The sequence below is a fragment of the Rhineura floridana genome, chromosome 21 (assembly GCF_030035675.1).
Source record: "Rhineura floridana isolate rRhiFlo1 chromosome 21, rRhiFlo1.hap2, whole genome shotgun sequence".
Taxonomy (NCBI): domain Eukaryota; kingdom Metazoa; phylum Chordata; class Lepidosauria; order Squamata; family Rhineuridae; genus Rhineura; species Rhineura floridana.
The window spans coordinates 1,738,816-1,759,777 of NC_084500.1; the positions used below are offsets into that span (position 1 = coordinate 1,738,816).

The 20,962-nt window shown below is 47.2% G+C and overlaps 2 protein-coding genes and 1 non-coding gene across 3 annotated transcripts in view; 1 reads left to right on the top strand and 2 right to left on the bottom strand.

Annotated features, from left to right (window-relative positions):
* LOC133374241 (claudin-4-like) overlaps positions 1 to 2,635 on the top strand; it is a 46,857-nt gene extending 44,222 nt beyond the window's left edge. The window contains exon 2 of the mRNA XM_061604888.1: positions 1,852 to 2,635. Coding sequence (XP_061460872.1) covers positions 1,866 to 2,513 — 648 coding nt within the window. The 5' untranslated portion in view covers positions 1,852 to 1,865 and the 3' untranslated portion in view covers positions 2,514 to 2,635. The remainder of the gene's footprint in view (positions 1 to 1,851) is intronic.
* Positions 2,636 to 5,193: 2,558 nt separating this feature from the next.
* LOC133374504 (5S ribosomal RNA) lies at positions 5,194 to 5,312 on the bottom strand. Its single transcript, XR_009759901.1, has one exon. It is a non-coding gene; the product is annotated as a 5S ribosomal RNA (ribosomal RNA).
* A 435-nt stretch (positions 5,313 to 5,747) lies between these two features.
* Positions 5,748 to 20,292, bottom strand: METTL27 (methyltransferase like 27). Its single transcript, XM_061604788.1, has 6 exons — positions 20,115 to 20,292; positions 14,690 to 15,185; positions 11,701 to 11,829; positions 10,402 to 10,537; positions 8,913 to 9,005; positions 5,748 to 6,060 (listed from the first exon to the last, which is right to left on the bottom strand). Exons 2-6 carry the CDS (start codon positions 14,978 to 14,980, stop codon positions 5,831 to 5,833), a joined length of 879 nt encoding a protein of 292 aa, XP_061460772.1. The 5' UTR covers positions 14,981 to 15,185; positions 20,115 to 20,292; the 3' UTR covers positions 5,748 to 5,830.
* Between the last annotated feature and the right edge of the window lie 670 nt (positions 20,293 to 20,962).

The following is a 20,962-nucleotide window of genomic DNA, read 5'->3' on the forward strand; positions in this document are numbered from 1 at the left end:
AGGAGCCAGGGGAGGGTAGGCAGTGAGACGTTTGGCAACCTGATGTCACTGTTGCCATTGTGTCATTTCTTTATTTATTTGGAAAAGGAGGCCGTGTGTGTGCGTGGGGGGGGGAGCAGAACTGGTTTGGGAGGTATGATCAGAGATTGGCCTCTTGCGCAAGAAGAAGCAATTAATCTGAGTTTGTAAACCACCTGGAGGAACTGGTTTTGTCTTTCCCAAGTTGGCACTCCCTGAAACTTTTTGGGTTCCCAGCAGCCCTAGAAACCAGTGGGCCCGTTGGTCGGGGGACGACGACAGGTGATGAGAGTTGTAGCCGAGCAACATCTGGAGGGCAGCAGGTTGGGGAAGAAATTCAATTCGGTTCACATTTAAAACTGAATTGATCCGATTCACACTTTTAGAAGCAACGGGAGAACTGAAACACAGCCATCCTTCAAAATTCACACCTGTCCAAATTTTGCAATGCAGTTCTCCAACCAAGCAGCGTTTACAAAAACGCATCGATCACGGGATGAATACATTAGTGAAAATAACACAGCAAATGCATTATAACTGCCGGCAAAAATGTGTACGTTAGTTAAAACTACATACACGAATGCGTTTATTAGGAGAAATTCACACTCAGATGCTGGAGAATTTCCGTGAGGATTTTAAAAAAAATAACAAATTGCTGTGGAAATGTGAAGAACCGAATTTAAGATTGGAAAAATGAGAGAGTGAGAGGATCAAAGCTGACAGAGCCTTCCACCCCAATGGGTGGTATAGAAAAGGGTGGGAGATGAGGGTTCAAATCCCCACACAGCCACGAAGCTCACTGGGTGACCTGGGACCAGTCACTGCCTCTCAGCCTCAGAGGGAGGCAATGGTGAACCCCCTCTGAATACTGCTTACCATGAAAACCCTGTTCATAAGGTCACCCATAAGTCGGAATCGACTTGAAGGCAGTTCATTTCCATATAAAAAAATAGCATTTAAATCCTGTCCAACAAATAGTACTTACACACATCTTTGATTGGTTCAGCTAATAAGCCATCAAGCATTACTATGCCACCTTGGAATCCTGTCTGGCTCTTAATGAACCAGCGGAAAACCTAGTTCTCCTCTATGCTCCAAAATCCTTACAGGTGTTGTTACTCATGGTGACTTGCAAGTTAACAAAATCCTCCCTTAAAGGGATGTCAGACAGCCAGTGTGGTGTAAGGGTTAGAGTGTTGGACTATGACCTGAGAGACCAGGGTTCGAATCCTCACACAGCCATGGAGCTCACTGGGTGACCTTGGGTAGTCACTGCCTCTCGGCCTCAGAGGGAGGCAATGGTGAACCCCCTCTGAATACCGCTTACTGTGAAAGCCCTGTTCATAAGGTCACCCATAAGTCGGAATCGACTTGAAGGCATATTGCATTTCTGCAGATCTGTGATTTTCAAAAAATAAAGGGGGCGTTCTTCCAAAAGACTTTCCCATCAGCAATTCTCTGATTATTATCACATTTATATCCCACCTTTTTCCTCCAAGAAGCCCACAGTGGTGTGCATAGCTCCCTCCCTCCCCATTTTATCCTCACAACAACCCTGTGAGGTAGGTTAGGCTGAGAGACGGTTACTGGCCCATGGCCACCCAGTGAGCTTCATAACTGAGTGAAATCTGCTATCCCAGGTCGTTGACCAACACGGTTAACCAATACACCATGCTGGCTATATGGTATCTCTACAATATTTTCAATCTTTTTTAAAAAAAAAATGATTGTGATTCATGACTAAATCACATTTAAGTTAAATGTAAAAGTTGGAACGCTTTCCTGACAATTCTCCCATCACCTCTGCTGCTTCCATCTGTACCGTTTTCCCAGCAGGCAAGAGCGTGATGGCACTCCTGGCCTTGCAGCTGGTGGGGCTGGCGCTGTCAATCTTGGGCTGCCTGGGCGCCATCTTGGCCTGCGCCTTGCCCATGTGGAAAGTGACAGCCTTCATTGGCTCCAACATCATCGTGGCCCAGGTCTTCTGGGAGGGCCTGTGGATGACCTGCGTCTACGAGAGCACCGGCCAAATGCAATGCAAGGTCTACGACTCCCTGCTCGACCTCCCCGCGGACCTGCAGGCTGCCCGTGCCCTGGTGGTAGTCTCCATCGCCGTCTCCGCCCTGGCCCTCCTCGTCGCCATCTCCGGAGCAGAGTGCACGCACTGCGTGGACGACCAAGGGGCCAAGGCCAAAGTCTCAGTGGTGGCTGGTGTGGGGTTCATCTTGGCAGGACTGGCTCTTCTCATCCCGGTCTCCTGGTCAGCCAGCACCATCGTCAGCAATTTCTACAACCCTCTGGTCCCCGAGGCCCTGAAGCGAGAGCTGGGCGTGTCGCTCTATGTGGGCTGGGGGGCCAGCGCCCTCTTGGTGTTTGGGGGGGCTACGCTCTGCTGCCACTTCCCACGGAGGGAGGGCACCAGACCTTACCCGGTGAGATATTGGGCAGGGAGGCACCCCGCCCCGGGTAGCTATGCCCGGAAGGACTACGTCTGACTGCTTTGGGACCACCACTCTTCTCCTCCTGTCTCAAGAGCGGGAAGAAGATCTCTAACTTCTCCAGGACTTCAACACGGAGACAAAGTTGTGTGATGTTGTCAGCCCCCCTCTTCCCACTCACCCAGTCCCTCTCCTCAGAGCACGGAGGTGGCAGTTTGGTACTAAGGGGACATCCATCTCTGTCAACTTTTATATGATTTAGATCATGGAATGGAAGAGCTGGAAGGGGTCTGTAAGGCCATCAAGTCCAACCCCCTGCTCAGTGCAGGAATCTAGCTGAAAGCATTCTCGACAGGTGCCTATCCAGCTGCCTCTTGGACACCTCTAGTGCACGAAAGCCCACCACCTTCCTGGGTCATTGGTTCCATTGTCACTCATAAAAGGTGGCTCATAAAAGTTGACCCATGTGCCGGCTTTTGCAAACCTTAGCAATCTTCACTCTGTAATATGAGAGAGTGTCATGTTCTACCTGCATACACATTTTGGTCTTTTAAAGCAAACAGCGAAGCCCGTTCTCAAACTCAAATGGACATGCTCATTGTAAACCCAGGTGCAAAATGCAAATAAAATTAAACTTTAATGGGGTTGGTTTTAAACAGAGCTGTGCTGGAGCCAAGAATCCTGTTTGGTTCAGGAGCCTCTCCTACTTGGGGGTTTTGGAACCTGCTGAACCTGGCTGCACAAGCCACTCTTGTGATCCTGCCTGGGGCAGGCGATATATATCTGGGGCCTTGATCTGTTCTGAATGGTCCACACACCCATTGTTCTGCAGAGGCTCTGCTTGTTGCCAAAAAGGAGTGCATTTGTAAACATCCTAGTAAACCTCCAGGATCAGTTTTTATGGCCCTGTGTGTGTTCTCCATTAGGCTAAGCCAGCTTCGGTTAAGCCCTTTAATGAAGAAAGTGTTCTCTCTCTTTCCGAGCCATCTCTTCCTGCGTATCTGCCCGCCTCTTCAGCCCGCTTGGGAAACCAGTTTGGCAGCTCTGAACTTGCCCTCATCTAGACATCTAAAAGAATGTGTGCATTTCTGGAAGAATAGTCCAGAGCCTGTGAGTTCCAATCCCCGCTCGTGTCTCCTTGGCATCAAGGGCCAGCTAAAGATCAGTGAGTGGCTCAGGGGTTACGTGCCCTGTCACCTGTGCAGCTGTGGCCAAGCTGCATAGTCCCAAGGAGCCCAGTTGCCCCCCAGCTGGCAGTTGCAGACAAGGAAGGGGCTCGCTTGTGCAGCTGTGGCAAGCTGAGCAGGACCTAGCCAGCTGGAGAGGACTAGCCTCAGAGGGAGGCCATGGGAAGCCCTTTCTGAATATCGCTTACCATGAACACCCTCTTCATAGGGTAGCCATAAGTCGGGATCGACTTGAAGGCAGGCCCTTTCCATTTTCCACTCCACTTTACAGACCTGTTTGTTTGCAGTGTCCTGTGGCCCTAAGCAATAAACTTGACTTGACAGACCTGTTTGGGGAGGGGAGGCTCAACTTTTCCATTCCGATTTAATATTTCTCCTGTTCCACTTTTGATTTTCTTTTGAGGGTTTACAGAGTCATTCTTCAAGTGCTGTCATCAAACTTGCTGTTGTGAGACCATGCATAGACAAGACACTTCAGTCTGTTTGTCACGCCAGGACCCTCCAGGGGTGTGGTTAGGGGGTGAGGGCCTGAACCTAGGGATGCGAAATTCAATCCAGTTTGCATTTGAAAGCAAACCTTCCAAACCTAACCAATATGAGGACTGCAACGCAGCCATCCTTCGAAATTTGCACTTATCCAAATTTTGCAGTGCAGTCCGTCAGCCACGGAGTTTGTACCGAAGTGCATGCATTGGTGTAAAGGGTTCATAAAAATGCAAACGTTCATGAAAAATATGGGCTCCTGCTCGGAGGAAGGGTGGGATATAAATCAAATAAATAAATAAATAAAAATAGCACAAATGCAAACGGACTGCCTTCAAGTCGATTCCGACTTACGGCGACCCTACGAAGAGGGTTTTCATGAGGCAGTGACTGGCCCACGGTCACCCAGGGAGCTTTGTGGCTGTGTGGGGATTCGAACCCTGGTCTCCCAGGTCGTAGTCCAAGACCTTAACCACTAGGCCACACTGTCTTAGTGGTTTGTAGCTGCCGCCACCAAATTATTTTTATTGTTCTTGTTGTTAATAACAACAGCTGCTGTGAAGGCAGATGAAGGCTGCACCACTCACCATATGCTCAGAGGCACGTTACCAAATTCTTCCAAGCGACACGGGAAGTGGATTGGACTGTGAAAGACCAACCCAAATGGTGTTTGCATTGTGACCAATGTGTAGGGCGGTACAATATCTCAGAGAGGAGGTCAGGTCTCCTGCTCCCCTGGTGCATTCACTAGAGCTGCCCAATTGCCCTGCTTTTTAAAGTTTGGTAGAAATATCTGTGGGCTATAGGTCCGTTCTTAAACCGCAAGGTGTTTTGCCTGTTAGTGAATATATATATATGTTATATATGTGTGTGCATATGTATTGCACGGATCTGTTTGACTGCATCAGGGATAACCAACATGGTGCCCTCCAGATGTTGTAGACTTGTTGTTCTATGCCTTCAAGTCGATTACGCCTTATGGCGACCCTATGGATTTTTAAAAAATATATTCATCCGGTTTACATGGTCAGAGGTATTCAGAGGCGGTTTGCCATTGCCTTCCTCTAAGCCTACGGCGCCTGGTATTCCCAGGCGGTCTCCCATCCAAGTACTAACCAGGCCTGACCCTGCTTAGCTTCTGAGATCAGACGAGATCAGGTGTGTCCAGGGTAGTATGGCTGTAGGCACAGTGGCTGTTTACCATCATTGCCCTCCCCAGCATGTTCCTTTTTGCTGCCGTTTGTCTCCTCTGGAAGAGAGACGAGGGAGCCAGGTGTAGGTCATCCAGCCTGGTGAGAGGACCCCTGCCGTCTGAATTGCATTTAAGGCAGGCTGCCAAGGCTCCTTTGGGGACAGCGAGACATGAGTCTGGAGCTCTAGCATCTTAGCGTCCTACTTATATATTTAAATCCAGATTATTTCTTTTGTAATACTGAATTCATTTTATGCTTGTTCAATTGTTGGTTTTTTCCCCCTCCCAGTTGAAATTATGTTTTGTACACTGGTTTCCAGTGCTTTGCATTTTGATATTTGAATGCTTGTCGTGAGCTGCTTTGGATGCAGTTTGCTGCAGAAAGGTGGCATAAATAAATAAATTCAATCAGTCACGCTGATTCTGCATATGTGAAGGCCCAGCCTGGTTTATTAATGCTTCACATGTTGGACAGCAACATCTCCCAGCCGACAGAGGAATGACCTATTTTCTCACAGAACAGGGACTGGGTTCTTTTGATAAAGGTATACCACCCCAGAGATATAGTCCAAACCCTGTGCAGACTCCTGCTCTGAGGTCGCCCTTTCCCATTTCTCAACGTCTTGCTCCGTGACTTTTCGCCACAGTCCTTGTTCTTCCAGTTGGTCTAGCACCTGGTGCAATTTGGCTTTGTACTCCAAGTTGCTCAGGTTGCTCCGGGTGGTCAGGCACACGTAGCCTCCTGTCAGAACAAAGCAGGTCATGAAGAAAAACAATTGTCCAAGTCTAGGGGACAAGACTCGCTGGTTTCACAGACGCCAGTTTCTTTGTAAAAAAATGAAAAGTACCACCAGGCGCATTGGCGCTCCTGCATACTGAAAAGGACAACTAACATGATCATTGGGTTGGAGAGGCTCCACTGTGAGGAAAGGTTGCAACATCTGGGGCTTTTTAGTTTAGAAACAAATGAAAGTAAGAGGAGGGAACATGCTAGAAGTGTAGAAAATTATGCATGGCATGGAGAAAGTAGATAGAGCGAAGTTTTTCTCCCTCTCTCGTAACACTAGAACTCGTGGACATCCAATGAAGCTGAATGTTGGAAGATTCAGGACAGACAAAAGGAAGGATTTCTTCATACAGCACATAGTTAAACTATGGAACTCGCTCCCACTAGAGGTATTTTATTGTATTTATATACCACCCCATAGCCGAAGCTCTCTGGGTGGTTTACAGTAACTAAAAACATTAAAACAAATATACAAATTTAAAACACATCTTTTAAAAACAATTTAAAATACAATTTAAAAAAATTTAAAACAATTTAAAAACACATGCCTGGGAGAAGAGGAAAGTCTTGACCTGGCGCCGAAAAGATAACAGTGTTGGCGCCAGGCGCACCTCGTCATAAGGATCATTCCATAATTTGGGGGCCACCACTGAGAAGGCCCTCTCCCTTGTTGCCACCCTCCAAGCTTCCCTCGGAGTAGGCACCCGGAGGAGGGCCTTAGATGTTGAGCATTACAAGACAAATGCACTGAAGAGGTTAATGGCTACTAACCACAATAGCTGTGGTGTATCTCTGGTGTTGGAAGCAGTATCTGAATGCTGCTTGCTGACACTCCCAAGTGGAGAGAGTTGCTGTTGCACTCAGGTCCTGCTTGCAAGCTCCCGATAGGCATCTGGCTGGCCACTGTGAGAACAGGATGCTGGGACTAGATGGGCCCCCTTTGGCCTGACCCATCAGCCGGGCTCTTCTTACATTCTTATGATACTATTTATTTATTTATTTATTTATTTATTTATTAAACTTGTATACCGCCCCATAGCCGAAGCTCTCTGGGGGGTTTACAATAACTGAAAACAAATACAATTTAAAATACATCTATTTTAAATATGCCCCCTTGCTGGAAAACACCCCCATACCACACTTTGGACCTGCAAGAAACTTCAAGGAAAGCAAAGGAAAGGGGTGACTTTCTCCAAGCCTTGGTGAAACTGACAAAACATTTAGTCAGTTTTGCTGGAGGGCAATGAGGACAAGAGAGAAGGAAATCAGCACTGGTGAGACTGACAAGGCTTTCCTGTCACACTTCCATATATGTTAAAATGGGGGGGGCATCATTGCCAAATGTGTACAGCCCTGTGGGGAAAAGGGTAGGCTGAGGACTGAAAATGCATTTCAGAGAGAGAGAGAGTGTGTTGCTCTTCACAAGGGACGTTTTTAAAAAATGAAGGGGGTTGAAGAAACGTGACTGTAAATCCTCAATTTTGTAAGGCCATCAGACCTGATATAAACACAAGTTTAAAGGCATCTCTGTCTTTCACGCAGGCCCTGCAAGAACAAGGGTTGCGGGGAGATTTCCAAGTGTTTCAGCGTGGCTTGTGTGAAATCTGTCAAGGAAGACTTCCCCAAACTTGCAGATGTAGCTGAATAATTCACTTCCCGCTCCTCCCTCAAGTCACGGCCTGGTTCAAAAGTCTCCCAGGACACCAGCACCATCTAGCGACCACAGGTTCACAAATCGTTCCTTGCTGGATCAGCCCTAGCCCAAATATGCACCAGCCCAGGGATAGATAATGTGGCACTCTCCAGATGTTGCCAGATTGGATGCCAAATCCCTTCAGTTCCTCCAAGCACAGCAAATGGATTGTGGGAGTTGGAGTCCAATGTTATTATTATTATTATTACTGTCATTAGTGTTACTACTACTCTTACTATGCTATTTATTACCCACTCTTCACCAGCAGGCCCCAGTTTAAAATTCAGTGTTAAAAACAAAAGAATTGGGTGGGTCCTGGAAACAAGCGCCTCAGGTGTCAAAGGCCAGGATAAAGAGGTGCAGCATTCATCAAAAACTGTACAGCAAAGGTACCTTCACACCTCTGCAGGGAGGGAGTTCCACAATGTAGGGGCTGCCACAGGGAATGTCCACTCCCAGGCCAGCCCCCTGAACTTTTGAGGGTGGCAGAACTACCAAGGTGGCCCCCTGGAAGGTAGAACCACATTGTTCACTAGCCGTGGCCTATCCGATCCAGCAGCTTCAGTTCAAGGGCAGCTTATCATAGAATCACAGAGTTGGCCATCTAGTCCAACCCCCTGCTCAATGCAGGAATCCAAATTAAAGCATCCCTGACAGGTGGCTGTCCAGCTGCCTCCTGAAGGCCTCCAGTGTTGGAGAGCCCACCACCTCCCTAGGTCATGGGTTCCACTGTCATACCGCTCTAACAGTTAGGAAGTTTTTCCTGATGTCCAGTCGAAATCTGGCTTCCTGCAACTTGAGCCCGTTATTCTGTGTCCTGCACTCTGGGACGACTGAGAAGAGATCCTGGTCCTCCAGGAAATTTTTCCTGATGTTCAGCCGAAATCGAATGCCTCCGGGAACACCCCCCTCATTTTTTCCAAAAAAAGAGAGGAAGCGTTCAGAAATTTTTTGGGTCCCCCCGTTTTTTCTAGTTTTTTCCCCCCTGGGTTGTTACATCTCTGCCAAGGCCTGAGGTTTCCCACCTCTAGGTTATAAGAACTCGGGTGATATTTTTGTTTTTCAAAAATGTGCCCCTTCCCTTGCAACAAGGCATCCTCTGTAAGAGCCCCACCTGCTTTGGTGACACGGAGCAACTCGGGAACAACGCTGGTGGGCACCTGTCCTTCGCTGAGAGCACCCACAATCAGAACGGCATCGTAGCAGCCTGGGCAAAAGCGACAGGACAGGTTATTTATTTTTAAATAATAAATATATATTATTTATTTAGTTACACCGTTTCTATTCCACCTTTCACTGTAGGTTTTCTTTGTTTGTTTCTAAGGAACACACAAACCTGCCCCAGACTTCATGCAGAGCACTGGTCCATCTAGCTCAGTACTGTCCACACTGACTGGCAGCTGCTCTCCAGGGGATGCCGGGGTTGAACCTGGGATCCTCTGCATGTAAACCAGATGCTCTGCCACTGATATTTTATTTATAACCAGCTGATATATATACCGCTGATTTTAAAAAAATGATTTTTTCACTTATATTCCGTCTTTCCTGCAAGAAGGAAATGTCAGGACTGACATTCATCTTCACAACAGTCCTGTGAGATATTCTCCCCTCACAGCGCTACAATTCTCCAAGGTATTAACAGTCAGTCCCTCTGCCCAGAGAACTCTGGGAATTGTCGCTCCGTGACGGGATCAGGGGTCTCCTAACAGCTCTCCGCACCCTTCCCAAACTAACCTTCCCAGGATCCTTTGGGGGAAGTCATGTTTAAAGGGGAATAAATGTCTGGTGTGAATATAACCAAGGAACAACCAACACAGAGCTGGGAAAAGGCACCCTGCATAACCAAGGCCATTTGGACCTCGAGCGGCAGAGCAGTATATTTCGCATCTGGCTCTTCAGAGGGAGTGACACAGGTGATCGCAGGGAGTTTAGCCTCAGGGACACACAGGAGCGACCTCTGGCCCACAAAACCTTGCCCCTGTTCCTAACCCACACACCCGATTTCTCAGGGCGTGAAAACCAGGCCTTCTTAAAAGCAGATTTCCCAGTTGCACCCATTCCCCATCAGACATCCCGCACCAGACAGACCCAAAAGCCAAAGGAACGCAAAGTAGGCTTTGCTCCTTCCTTACACCCCATATCGGTGTCGGTGTTCTTATCTGCTATACAGCAACAATTCGTTTCTGAATTGGCCTTAGCTCTGTAACTAACCGGCACGCACAGAAAAAGAGTACTGTCAGAGTATTTGCAAGGACGCGATGACGTTACCTGCCTGAAGATGGAGAAGGATCCGGCCAAGAAGAAGGTGTTGTAACATGGTTTGGGCAACTTGCTTTAAGTATGGAAACTGAGCACATTCTCATGTAACCAGCCTCTTATTTAAGCACATTATTATTATTTAGATTTATTAGTCGCTTGTTACCTGAAGGTCTCCAAGCAACTGTAAATAAATACATAATCTAACATGTCTAGTTCCCTGCTGCACATTTTCCCTGCTACACATTATCAGCTTTCCAACTGCACAAAGATTTTTCCAGTTCCACCTTTTTTCCAACTCTGCACAACTGCACACACAACCCCCCCCCACATCTTGATCCTGTTACCTTCAGCAGCTGGTAAGGCCTCCTGGCCCAGCAGGCACCGCTTCAGATCCTGGTACAGCCCTTTGCAACGCGCATGTTCCAGCATCGCCTGGCTGCCATCCAGGCCATGCAGGTGGCGAAAGCCCTTTACCTGAAGCTTAGTATGGACAGCAGATTTATTTATTCATTTATTTATTAAATTTACATCCCGCCCTTCCTCCCAGAAGGACCCCAGGGCAGCAAAGTCAACAAAACTCTAAAATCATCTATAAAGCATCTTAAAAAGAAAAGATCTTAAAAAGAAAAGATCTTAAATAACATCTTAAAGCGCAATTGCAACACGGATGTGGACTGGGACAAAGGCCTCTACTTGTTGAAAGAGGAAGGTCTTCAGTAGGCGCCAAAAAAGTAACAGAGATGGTGCCTGTCTTATAATTAAGGGGAGGGAATTCCAAAGGGTCAGTGCCACAAAAATAAAAGCCCTCTTCGCATGTTGTACGGAATGGGCCTCCTGATAAGATGGTATCTGCATGAGGCCCTCACCTGCAGAGCGCAGTGTTCAACTGGGTACATAAGGGGTAAGATGATGTTTCAGGTATCTTTCAGTATAAATCACATATCCCTAGCGTGGAACCATATCTGCTCCTGGCTGCTAATCCAACATGCATGTACCGGACATCTGAGTAGCACTTTGACCCACGCACTCCATGCCCATCCAAGCCAGATGGGGGCTATGTAGGGCCAAATGGACTATAACACAGGTATTCAACATGGTGTCCTCCAGATGTTGTGGACTATAGCTCCCATCATGCCTGATCATTGGCCAAGCCGACTGGGGCTGATTGGCGTTGTAGTCCAAAACATCTGGGATGTACCAGGTGGGCTAACCTCTGGACTACAAGATCAGCACCCCAGTTGGTAGCGTTATTGCATTGCAACTTGAATTCCATAGAATTACACAGAATTCAAATTGTCAGATCGTTTTTCACAGACATGGTGCAGACCACCTGAATGAAGCACATGCACCACTGGTGGTCCACAGGCCACAGTTTGGGAACGCACGTGATCTAATCCACTACACAGCAGGTTCAATAGGATAAGCTTTCTTTACTCTGGTGGCAGCCTTACCAAGAATTCCCCTGTCCCCCTGCACCAGGTAAGATACGACAGCCCCCGTCAGACTGGGGAAGTTCCCACTGCGCGGTGAGACTGCTGTGCCAAAAAACTAACTCGACAAATCAGCTGACGGCTCCCAGACCTGGCAGATGACCGAGGTGGAGACATGCCCTCCTGTGCCCTCTGCTGAGACGCCCCAGTTACCTCCTGGGCTACGAGCCCTGTGCCACAGGCCACGTCCAGCACTAGAGCCTCTTGGAGGGGGCCCTGGAAAATGGAGGCCAGACAGGCGGCTGCCAGCTGTGGGGCTTGATACTGCAAGACCGCAACATCCTGCCGGGAAAAAAAAGAGAGCCATTCAGTCACAGGAATACGGGATCTCCCAGCATGCGTCGTTTTAACTGATGCACCCATCATACCTCTACGAAAACAGTGTATTAGCCGCAGGAAGCAAAAGGGAGATTTGCCAAACCCCACGTGCAGAATTCTATGGCTAGACGCCAAGACCTGGACTTTTGGCCTCTCATATCCAAAGAGAACATTCTGTGTTTTCTGCCCCCCTTTTTTATTGCTTTGGAGCAGAGTCCTAGACTGGGCGGAAAAGGAAGCAGTGCTCTCTCCAGCTCAGAGATTCATACATCACGGTGGTCCTAGAACAGTAGAGTTGGAAGGGGCCTATAAGGCCATCAAGTCCCACCCCCTGCTCAATGCAGGAAATAATAATAATGCCATCCCCCACGCCCTGCACAGTTTGGGCCCAGGGACAGGCTTCCATTGTGGGGCAGAAGTGGCCAGGAAGATGGAGAGAAGAAGGGATCCTCTGTGTTGCTAGATGCCGGCAATGATGGAGAACTTTTTCTACTCCTGCATTAATTCATCCTCCCTCTTTTATTAATAGTACTCCTCTCTTGCCTGTCCACTTGGATGGATTCCACAATCCACACATGGTGCGTGTGTGTGTGGAAATCCCCTTTTTAACCACCTAGTACATCATCATCATCAGTTTTATTGCATTTTATTGCAGTTTTCCTTGATATCGCATTGCGTAATATTGCAGTCTCTCAGTTTCATTGTTTGTTATATATAATGTATTTGTTATTTTGTAAACTGCTTAGAGACTAAGTATTAAAGTGGCCTTTATTTACTTGTAAAAATATCTGTATACTGCTATTTATATTTATATATATCTCAAAGCAGTTTACAACATATATACACAATACAACCATATAAAAATTTAAAATCAAATATATTACAGAACTAGTGTGGTGTAGCGGTTAGAGTGAGGAGGGATGAGGACCTGGGAGAGCCCAGGGTTCGAATCCCGGCTTAGCTATGAAGCTCACTGGGTGGCCTTGGGCCAGTCACTGCTTCTCAGTCTAATCTACTTCACAGGGCTGTTGTGGGGATTAAATGAGAAGGGGGAGAACCATGTATGCTGCCTTGAGCTCAAAGGTGGGATATAAATGCAACAAATAAATAAACAAACAAAGACATAAAAATACTGGGAGGAAGGGCGGGATATAAATCTAATAATTCAGATTTTGCCCTCTCTCCAGCATCCTACAAGCCATTGAGAAGAATCTTCTAACATGCTTCCTTGTCTTTTCCTGCCAATCAGAGTGAAAGGAGACGAGACAGACACTGAGAAGACTCTTCTCAGTAGCTTACACTCCCCTTTCACGATTTTTGGCTCCCAGGAATATCTGTTGTTGTGAGGGAAGGTATTAAGAAGAATCTCTTTCTCAACTCAGCAGGGAAAAGGGAGGAGGGGGCGTGGCTGTGACTATCATGAAGGGACACTGTGTTTCTAAATTTGCCACTACAGTAGGGCCCCGCTTATACGGCGGGTTAGGAACCAGGCCCCTGCCGTAAAGCGGAAATCGCCATAAAGCGGAACCCATTGATTATAATGGGTCGCGTCGTGCAAAAATGCCGCAAAAGTGCAAAATCGGCTTTAAAACAGGGAATTTCCCCTAATTGAAAGCCGCCGCATCAGCGGAACGCCGGAAAACGGAACGCCGTAAAGCGGGCCCCTATTGTAGACTACTGCTTGATTTATTTGGCAATGGCTCTGCTCAACACAGATGAGTACAACCCTGCACGTGAGCCTTCACTGTCCGCATGGCCTCCCAGATGTGGTTGGACTCCAACTCCCAGCATGCTGATGGGTGTTGGAGTCCAACCACATCTGGAGGGCACCAGATTGGCAAAGGCCGTTGCACATCCTACCAGCCTAATATTGCTTCCAGACAACTGATTGAAAATAATAGCCTTGGCCCTCTAACCCCAGATGTGTGGTAGGGCTATGTGGGCTGCTTTCCTGGGGAAGAGGCCGGCACTCTATATATGCTCGAGGGCATCCTTTTTGTTCTTACGTCCTGTACCCCAGGTGGAGAAAAAGGGTTCTGGGGCTTAAATTCAGAAAATGGAAATGTACTGCCTTCAAGTCGACCCCGACTTATGGTGACCCTATGAACAGAGTTTTCATGGTAAGTGGTATTCAGAGGGGGTTTACCATTGCCTTCCTCTGAGGCTGTGACTGGCCCAAGGTCACCCAGTGAGCTTCATGGCTGTGTGGGGATTCGAACCCTGGTCTCCCAGGTCGCAGTCCAGCACTCCAACCACTACAACACACTGACAGAACAGGAAAAAAACAACACCTGCTTTGCCAAATCAAGCCTTTAGCCTGGATTCCACTTTCTGTCAGTAGCCAACCAGTTGCCCCTGGGAAGCCCTCAGACAGGGCACAGAAGGCTATTATTTGCCCAACACCTCCCCCTCCCCGGCCACAATCGGTATTGAGAGGTAGCCTGCCTCTGAATGAGGCAGTTCTATTTAGGTGTGATGATGGCGCCGAAACCAGTGCATGGATTTCTCTAGAGGCCTGTAGTGGGGGGGGTATGGGGTACAGGGAGGTCCACCCCCGCCCCCCTAATATTTCCCCCCATTTAAAAAACAATAAATAAATAAATAAATTGCAGTGTCCTCCCCCTCCCCCCGGGGCGCCGCATTCAATGCCTAGATGGGCAAACTCTCGACCCCTCTGGCAGGTGGAGAGGGAAAGGCGCTCTTGCACGCGCTCAAGAGCAGCCTCTTTAGGGCTCCCTCCAGCCGCTTGGGGGGGCGCGCCTCCCAGCCAGAGGGGGAGAACTAAGGCAGAAGAGAAGCGGGGTAAGGAGAGAGGGAGGGGCACCTCTTCGTACTCCGGAGCCCAGCCTTCGTAGAAGCGGAGTTGTTCCTCCGGGTCTGCTCTGCGGTGGACCCGGGCGACGCGGCGCTGCACCTCGGCCAGGCGGCGGTGGCTGCTGCTGCGGGCAGAGTCGGCGGCGCCGGCCATCTCGGGCTTCTCCACGATCCTCCCCTGGCCGCCGCCCGGGCTCCGCCTCCTTTCCCGGGGAGAGGGAGGGCGAGGCAGCCGCGGGGCTGGCGGGCGCGGATTTGAGACTACGGGGGCTGGCTGGGTTGTGGATGGGCGCGTGCCCATGAGCTAGCCTACCTCCAGGGGTGGTATGTGGATCTATCACGCCCCCTCCTGAGTTGAGCAAGGCGCAGGCGGCTCGAGTGAGCTTCATTCTCTCTCTCTGGAGCTCCTCTTTAGATTTCCTTTTTCTGTGTTTCTCGCCGGCTGTTATTTTCCCCACATAGATGACAGTCTCAGGACACTTTGTTTCTGGATCTTGCTGGTCTTGCTTTCTCAGATGGCCATGGCAGAAGATGTTAGCATGTCTTTACTTCAAAGCGCTTTGCAAACATTTGTATTCTGTACTTTGCAAAGCAGGTCAGCTGGGGGATTTTAATTTATTTATCTATTCATCACATTTATATACTGGTCTTCCTCCCCAAAAGGCCGAAGGCGGCAATCTCTTCAAAGCCCTTTCTCTATCCTCAGGCATTCCACATTGTTACCACGTAAACTAAATTCAATTATCAAAAATGCAAAGATCAACAGCACTAGGAATGGGCAAATGTGTAATTTAGGGCTTCTTTGCGTTTTTAGTTTTTTCAGTCTAAGGTTCAGTTTTCCATATTTCCACAGGAGTTTGCAATTTTTTAAAAAAAAGTTCTCGTGAAAATGATCAGCATTTTAGTACAAATTTTTCCTAATATACATATTTTTGTATGTAATTTTGCCTTATACACATTTTCACAAATCATATTTCCCCTAATAGTTATGTTTTCTGCACTATAAAGCATTTTATATGTCATTTTCACTAATATATGTTTTTAATGCATGCTTTACCTTTGTACATGCATGTTTGTACAAGTCAGTAGGCTGGAGAGCTGCAGTGCAGAATTCAAAGAAGTGCAAATTTCAAATTGGTGTACAAAGCTTGATGGTATCACAAAATGAAAGAAAACAAAGTAACTTACAGAAAATAAAATTGCATATAAAAATAAAGTGATTTAATGCAAATGAGGAGAGACTGAAAGAACTGGGCACATTTATCCTGGAGAAGAGAAGACTGGGAGGAGATAGGAGAGCACTCTTCAAGTACATGAAAGGTTGTCACACAGAGGAGGGCCGGGATCTCTTCTCGATCGTCCCAGAGTGCAGGGCACGGAATAATGGGCTCAAGTTGCAGGAAGCCAGATTTCGACTGGACATCAGGGAAAACTTCCTAACTGTTAGAGTGGTATGACAATGGAACCCATGACCTAGGGAGGTGATGGGCTCTCCAACACTGGAGGCCTTCAGGAGGCAGCTGGACAGCCACCTGTCAGGGATGCTTTAATTTGGATTCCTGCATTGCACAGGGGGTTGGACTTGATGGCCTTGTAGGCCGCTTCCAACTCTTTGTTGTTGTTGTTGTTATGTGCCCCCAAGTCGACTACGACTTATGGCGACCCTATGAATCAGTGACCTCCAAGAGCATCTGTCATGAACCACCTTGTTCGGATCTTGTAAGTTTAGGTCTGTGGCTTCCTTTATGGAGTCAATCTATATCTTGTTTGGCCTTCCTCTTTTTCTACTCTCTGCTGTTTTTCCAAGCATTATTATCTTTTCTAATGAATCATGTCTTCTCATTATGTGTCCAAAGTATGATTTATTTATTTATTTATTTTATTTCATTCTTAAACCGCCCATAGCGAATAGCTCTCTGGGCGGTGTACAAAAGATTAAAAGTACAGAAATACAAAATATCACAATAAATAAAATGAAACAAAGAGACTTAAAATTGTAACATTAAACGCTTTAAAATGCCTGGGAGCATAGCCAGGTCTTAACCTGGCGCCGAAAAGATAGAAGCGTCGGCGCCAGGCGTATTTCTTCGGGGAGGCTATTCCACTGATAACCTCAGTTTCATCATTTTAGCTTCTAGTGATACTCCCAACTCTACTATTCTATGATCCTATAAATAACACACGATGAAATTTAAAGCAGCTTTATTCAATTCATAACCCGTTGCTTTAATAATTAATAGTTTAATAATGGTAATAACAACAAATACCACTGACAAAGCAATCAATCAGAATGAGTAAAATAATCTCTTCTGAACTTCTTCCAGCCCATCTAGTTGTAAAAAGCACGTTCAAAGTTCCCTAGCCCATAGGGGAAGCAGGATGGTTCCAAATACCAGTTGCTGGAAACTGCAGGAGGGGAGAGTGCTCTCAAAGGTCCTGAGATAGCTTTGAACCATCTCTGTCTGTGAAGCTGTGCACCAGACTTTGGATTCTTGCGGCCCTCCTAGGTCCGTATCTACCTAGACACTTGTATGACAATCGTGGTCACCTAAGCTTCCGCGGTGTTTGTCGGCAGGTAGATCTGACTAGGCGAACTAAGTGGGCGGAGAGCCTTCTCATGTCTAGCGATGTCTCAGGTTAAAAAAAAAAAAGGACATCAACAACGGAAACGCTTGTTGATTTCCATTTATTATAAACACAATAAAGTACATGTTTGCAGCTACAAGCGGACAACCGTGTACCAGAACAATAGTCCTCAACAGTACAGGCATTGGGGACATACACCAATATGTTACATTTCAAGCTATAGCATACATCACTTAAGCTCAGCAAAGGAGTATTTTCAGCCATTGAGTGTGTGGCTGTCAACACCTAGAGCAGATGTTCTCTTCTGTCTTCGGTCAGTGACAGAGGCAACTGACCGCAATCTTCGCGGCTGGTTGGTTTCTATAGTGTTTCCTTATCTTAACCTAGGCTTTGCATACTCACTTCCATGGTGCACTCTTATTCCTCCCTCTCAGCGTGTATATGAGTTCTAATCCTGCATCCTAAGCCTGTTCTCTATTATTTTAACCTAATTCACTTCTGTCAACCACAAGCACTTAGGTTGGCCGAATGCCCGGACATCTTAACTCCCTGTTGATGTTCCACTGAGAACATTTGCCTCAAAGTGAAAGTAACACAATCCAAGTTAGAAAAGGACAGTTTAGCTAAAGGCTTGCTTTATATACTACAGGTCCATTACCGTCTGTATAATTTTCCATAATTTTATGCACATATTGAATATTAAAAACTCGGGATGACCAATATCCATAGGGAAAGCAGAGGTGGCCACTAACAGTCCCTAAAAAACAGTCCCTAAACGATCAGATCATGGATGAGTGTGGTCTTCTTGTGTACCGATCTGGCGTTAAACAACAACACACACAGGCCAGTGCGCGCAGCAGATGAGCAACGAGGAACCCATCCATGAGAGGAGTGGGAAGGAGGAACAAGGCGTAGATAGCCTTGCCCTCGTCTTCTGTGGTAGTTCACCACCTCCCCATGGCTATACCTCCCTGTACCCATGATCACTGAAACTGAGGTGGCATCACCCACGTTCCTCCTTACTAAGACTCCTCCTAAGCACCTGACATGGACACAACAAGAGCCCACCAACAAGACCTACCAGAACCAGTTATCACAATACTCCTCTGAGAGAATTGGGAACAACCAGACCCACCCAATGCCTTTCGCACAGGGCACATCTACTGTCTCTGTCTCAAACCAAGGGAGGGCCAGCCTACTGCTACTTGCAGACCCTCACTCTGAAGGCATCTAGCAACTTTCTCCTATTGTACAGTTCACTGCATAGGCTCTCACCCTGCGCAGGAGCCAGGGTGGTGTATTAAGAACCACTTGTGGCATACAAGATAAGATGAGATAAAATGAGATAAAATTCAAACAATCCAAATTCAAACAATAAAGGCAACTCGATGATATGGCAACTTCCTGCTTCAGAGACTACAAAAATGGGCGTTTCAAACACTGTTGCCATAAGAGCTCTTTTAAAAAAGGAAAAATGGAAATTAGGCTTGAGGAGGTAGAAAATTGAAGCAGCAAGACTGATCTGCACAACTGGGCAGGGTGGAGGGGGCTGAAGGGGATAGAATCCTAGAATAGTAGTTAGAAGGGACCTCTAAGACCATCCAGTCCAGACCCCTGCTCTGTGCAGGAATCCAGTTTAAAGTATACCCAGTGTCTATTGAGCTGCCTCTTGAATGCCTCCAGTGTTGCAGAGCCCACCACCTCCCTAGGTCATTGGCTACATTGTCGTACAGCTCCAACAGTTAGGAAGTTTTTCCTGATGTTCAACCGAAATCTGGTTTCCTGTAACTTGAGCCCATTATTCCGTGTCCTGCACTGTGGGACGATTGAGAAGAGATCCCGGCCCTCCTCTGTGTGGCAGCCTTTCAAGTACTTGAACAGTGTGATCATATCTCCCCTCAGTCTTCTCTTCCAGTGTGGTGTAGTGGTTAAGGTGTTGGACTAGGACCTGGGAGACCAGGGTTCGAATCCCCACACCGCCATGAAGCTCACTGTGTGACCTTGGGCCAGTCACTGCCTCTCAGCCTCAGAGGGAGGCAATGGTAAACCACCTCTGAATACTGCTTACCATGAAAACCCTATTTGTAGGGTCGTCATACGTGGGGATCGACTTGAAGGCAGTCCATTTCCATTTTTCTGTATCTCTCTCCTCTCTGTCTCCACTCCCTCCCACCCCCCACCCCCGCAGGACCAGGAGACACACATAGTTGCCAATTCCAAGTTACCTTGGACGTTAATAGACAGACCTACCTGAAGGCCTGAATGGAAAGGAGCTGGATGACTTCACACTGACAGGAAACATCCCCCCCCCCAGTAATAGAAACCTCCGTCCAAGAGACAGACTGTTTCAAACGCTTCTGAACTTGGTTACTAGTTCCCAGTTCCTTATCTGCTGGAAAGTTCGAAACACAAAAAAGAAGAAAGGTTCACAGCTCCAGCAACTTCAAAACAAAGTTAACATGTCCCAGACCCCCCAAATACATGTTGGGGTACCCTGTACCATATACTTCTGTGATCGGGGGAATTTCCTCCCTTTCAAGCACAACAATAAATATTATTGAATCAAAATGATCAGGGTGCTCATAAATGCTAGTAAGCGCATGATGATGTCAAAAAATCATAAAAAATAAGTAACTGAAGGCGCACCCCCCAGCATCGAGCAAACAAGGAACTGGGAACTAGAGGCGCCCAGCAATTCTGAACATTTACCCTGGGCAAAATATTTTTGACGAAAGAATGGCTGTTTAACTCCATAAAACCCCCAACTCTTCCCCTCCCCTGTTTAGAAACCTCTGCAAGGAGAATACCTGAGGGTGAAGTTCTTTAACAGGGGGATTAGAGTGACTCACCTTTGTAGGCTCAGAGCAGGAGGCTGTTCTTATCTGCTATACAGCAACAATTCATTTCTGAATTGGCCTTAGCTCTGTAACTAACCGGCACATACAGAAAAAGAGTACTGTCAGAGTATTTGCAAGGAGCGGATTCAGAACTGTCTAGAAAAGTGAAAGTAAGAAGAGCTAGCTGAAGGAGGGGGGCCTTGCCTCCATCCGGGGGAAAAAAGGAAAAGAACATTTAAGTGCCTCATTTCTCAGGGATGGGGTAAAAGCCGGAAAGGAACAGGAATAGGAGCAGGTCAGAATGAATCATAGACTCATAGAGCTGGAAGGGGCCTCTAAGGCCATCGAGTCCAACCCCCTGCTCAATGCAGGAATCCAACTTAAAGCATACCTGATAGGTGGCTGTCCAGCTGCCTCTTGAATGCCTCCAGTGTTGGAGAGCCCACCACCTCCCTAGGTCATGGGTTCCATTGCCGTACTGCTCTAACAGGAAGTTTTTCCTGATGTTCAGCCAAAATCTGCTTTCCTGTAATTTATTTATTTATTTATTTATTTATTAGATTTTTATACTGCCCGACTAGCGATCGGTGTACAAGAGAAAATACAAAATACATCTCATAAAAAGTGCATAATAAATATTACAAAAACGTATAAAGTGCAAAAATCAGATTACATAATTATTTAAAATTTAAATTAAAACGCCATAGAAAAGAGGCAGGTCTTAAGCTGGTGCCGAAAAGACAGCAGTGTCGGCGCCGTACGCACCTCAACGGGGAGACTATTCCAGAGTTCGGGGGCCACCACTGAGAAGGCCCTAGTTCTTGTCACCACCCTCCGAGCCTCTCTATGAGTCGGGACTC

What these genes read in the sequence shown, in the direction of transcription:
- METTL27 (XM_061604788.1), bottom strand. Translation starts at nt 14,980, where the DNA reads ATGGGCACGCGCCCATCCACAACCCAGCCAGCCCCCGTAGTCTCAAAT. An exon ending in CAGGGCTCGTAGCCCAGGAG is followed by an intron (nt 10,538 to 11,700) that starts GTAACTGGGGCG and finishes GTCCATACTAAG; the next exon opens with CTTCAGGTAAAGGGCTTTCG. An exon ending in GCTCCGTGTCACCAAAGCAG is followed by an intron (nt 6,061 to 8,912) that starts GTGGGGCTCTTA and finishes TTGTTCTGACAG; the next exon opens with GAGGCTACGTGTGCCTGACC.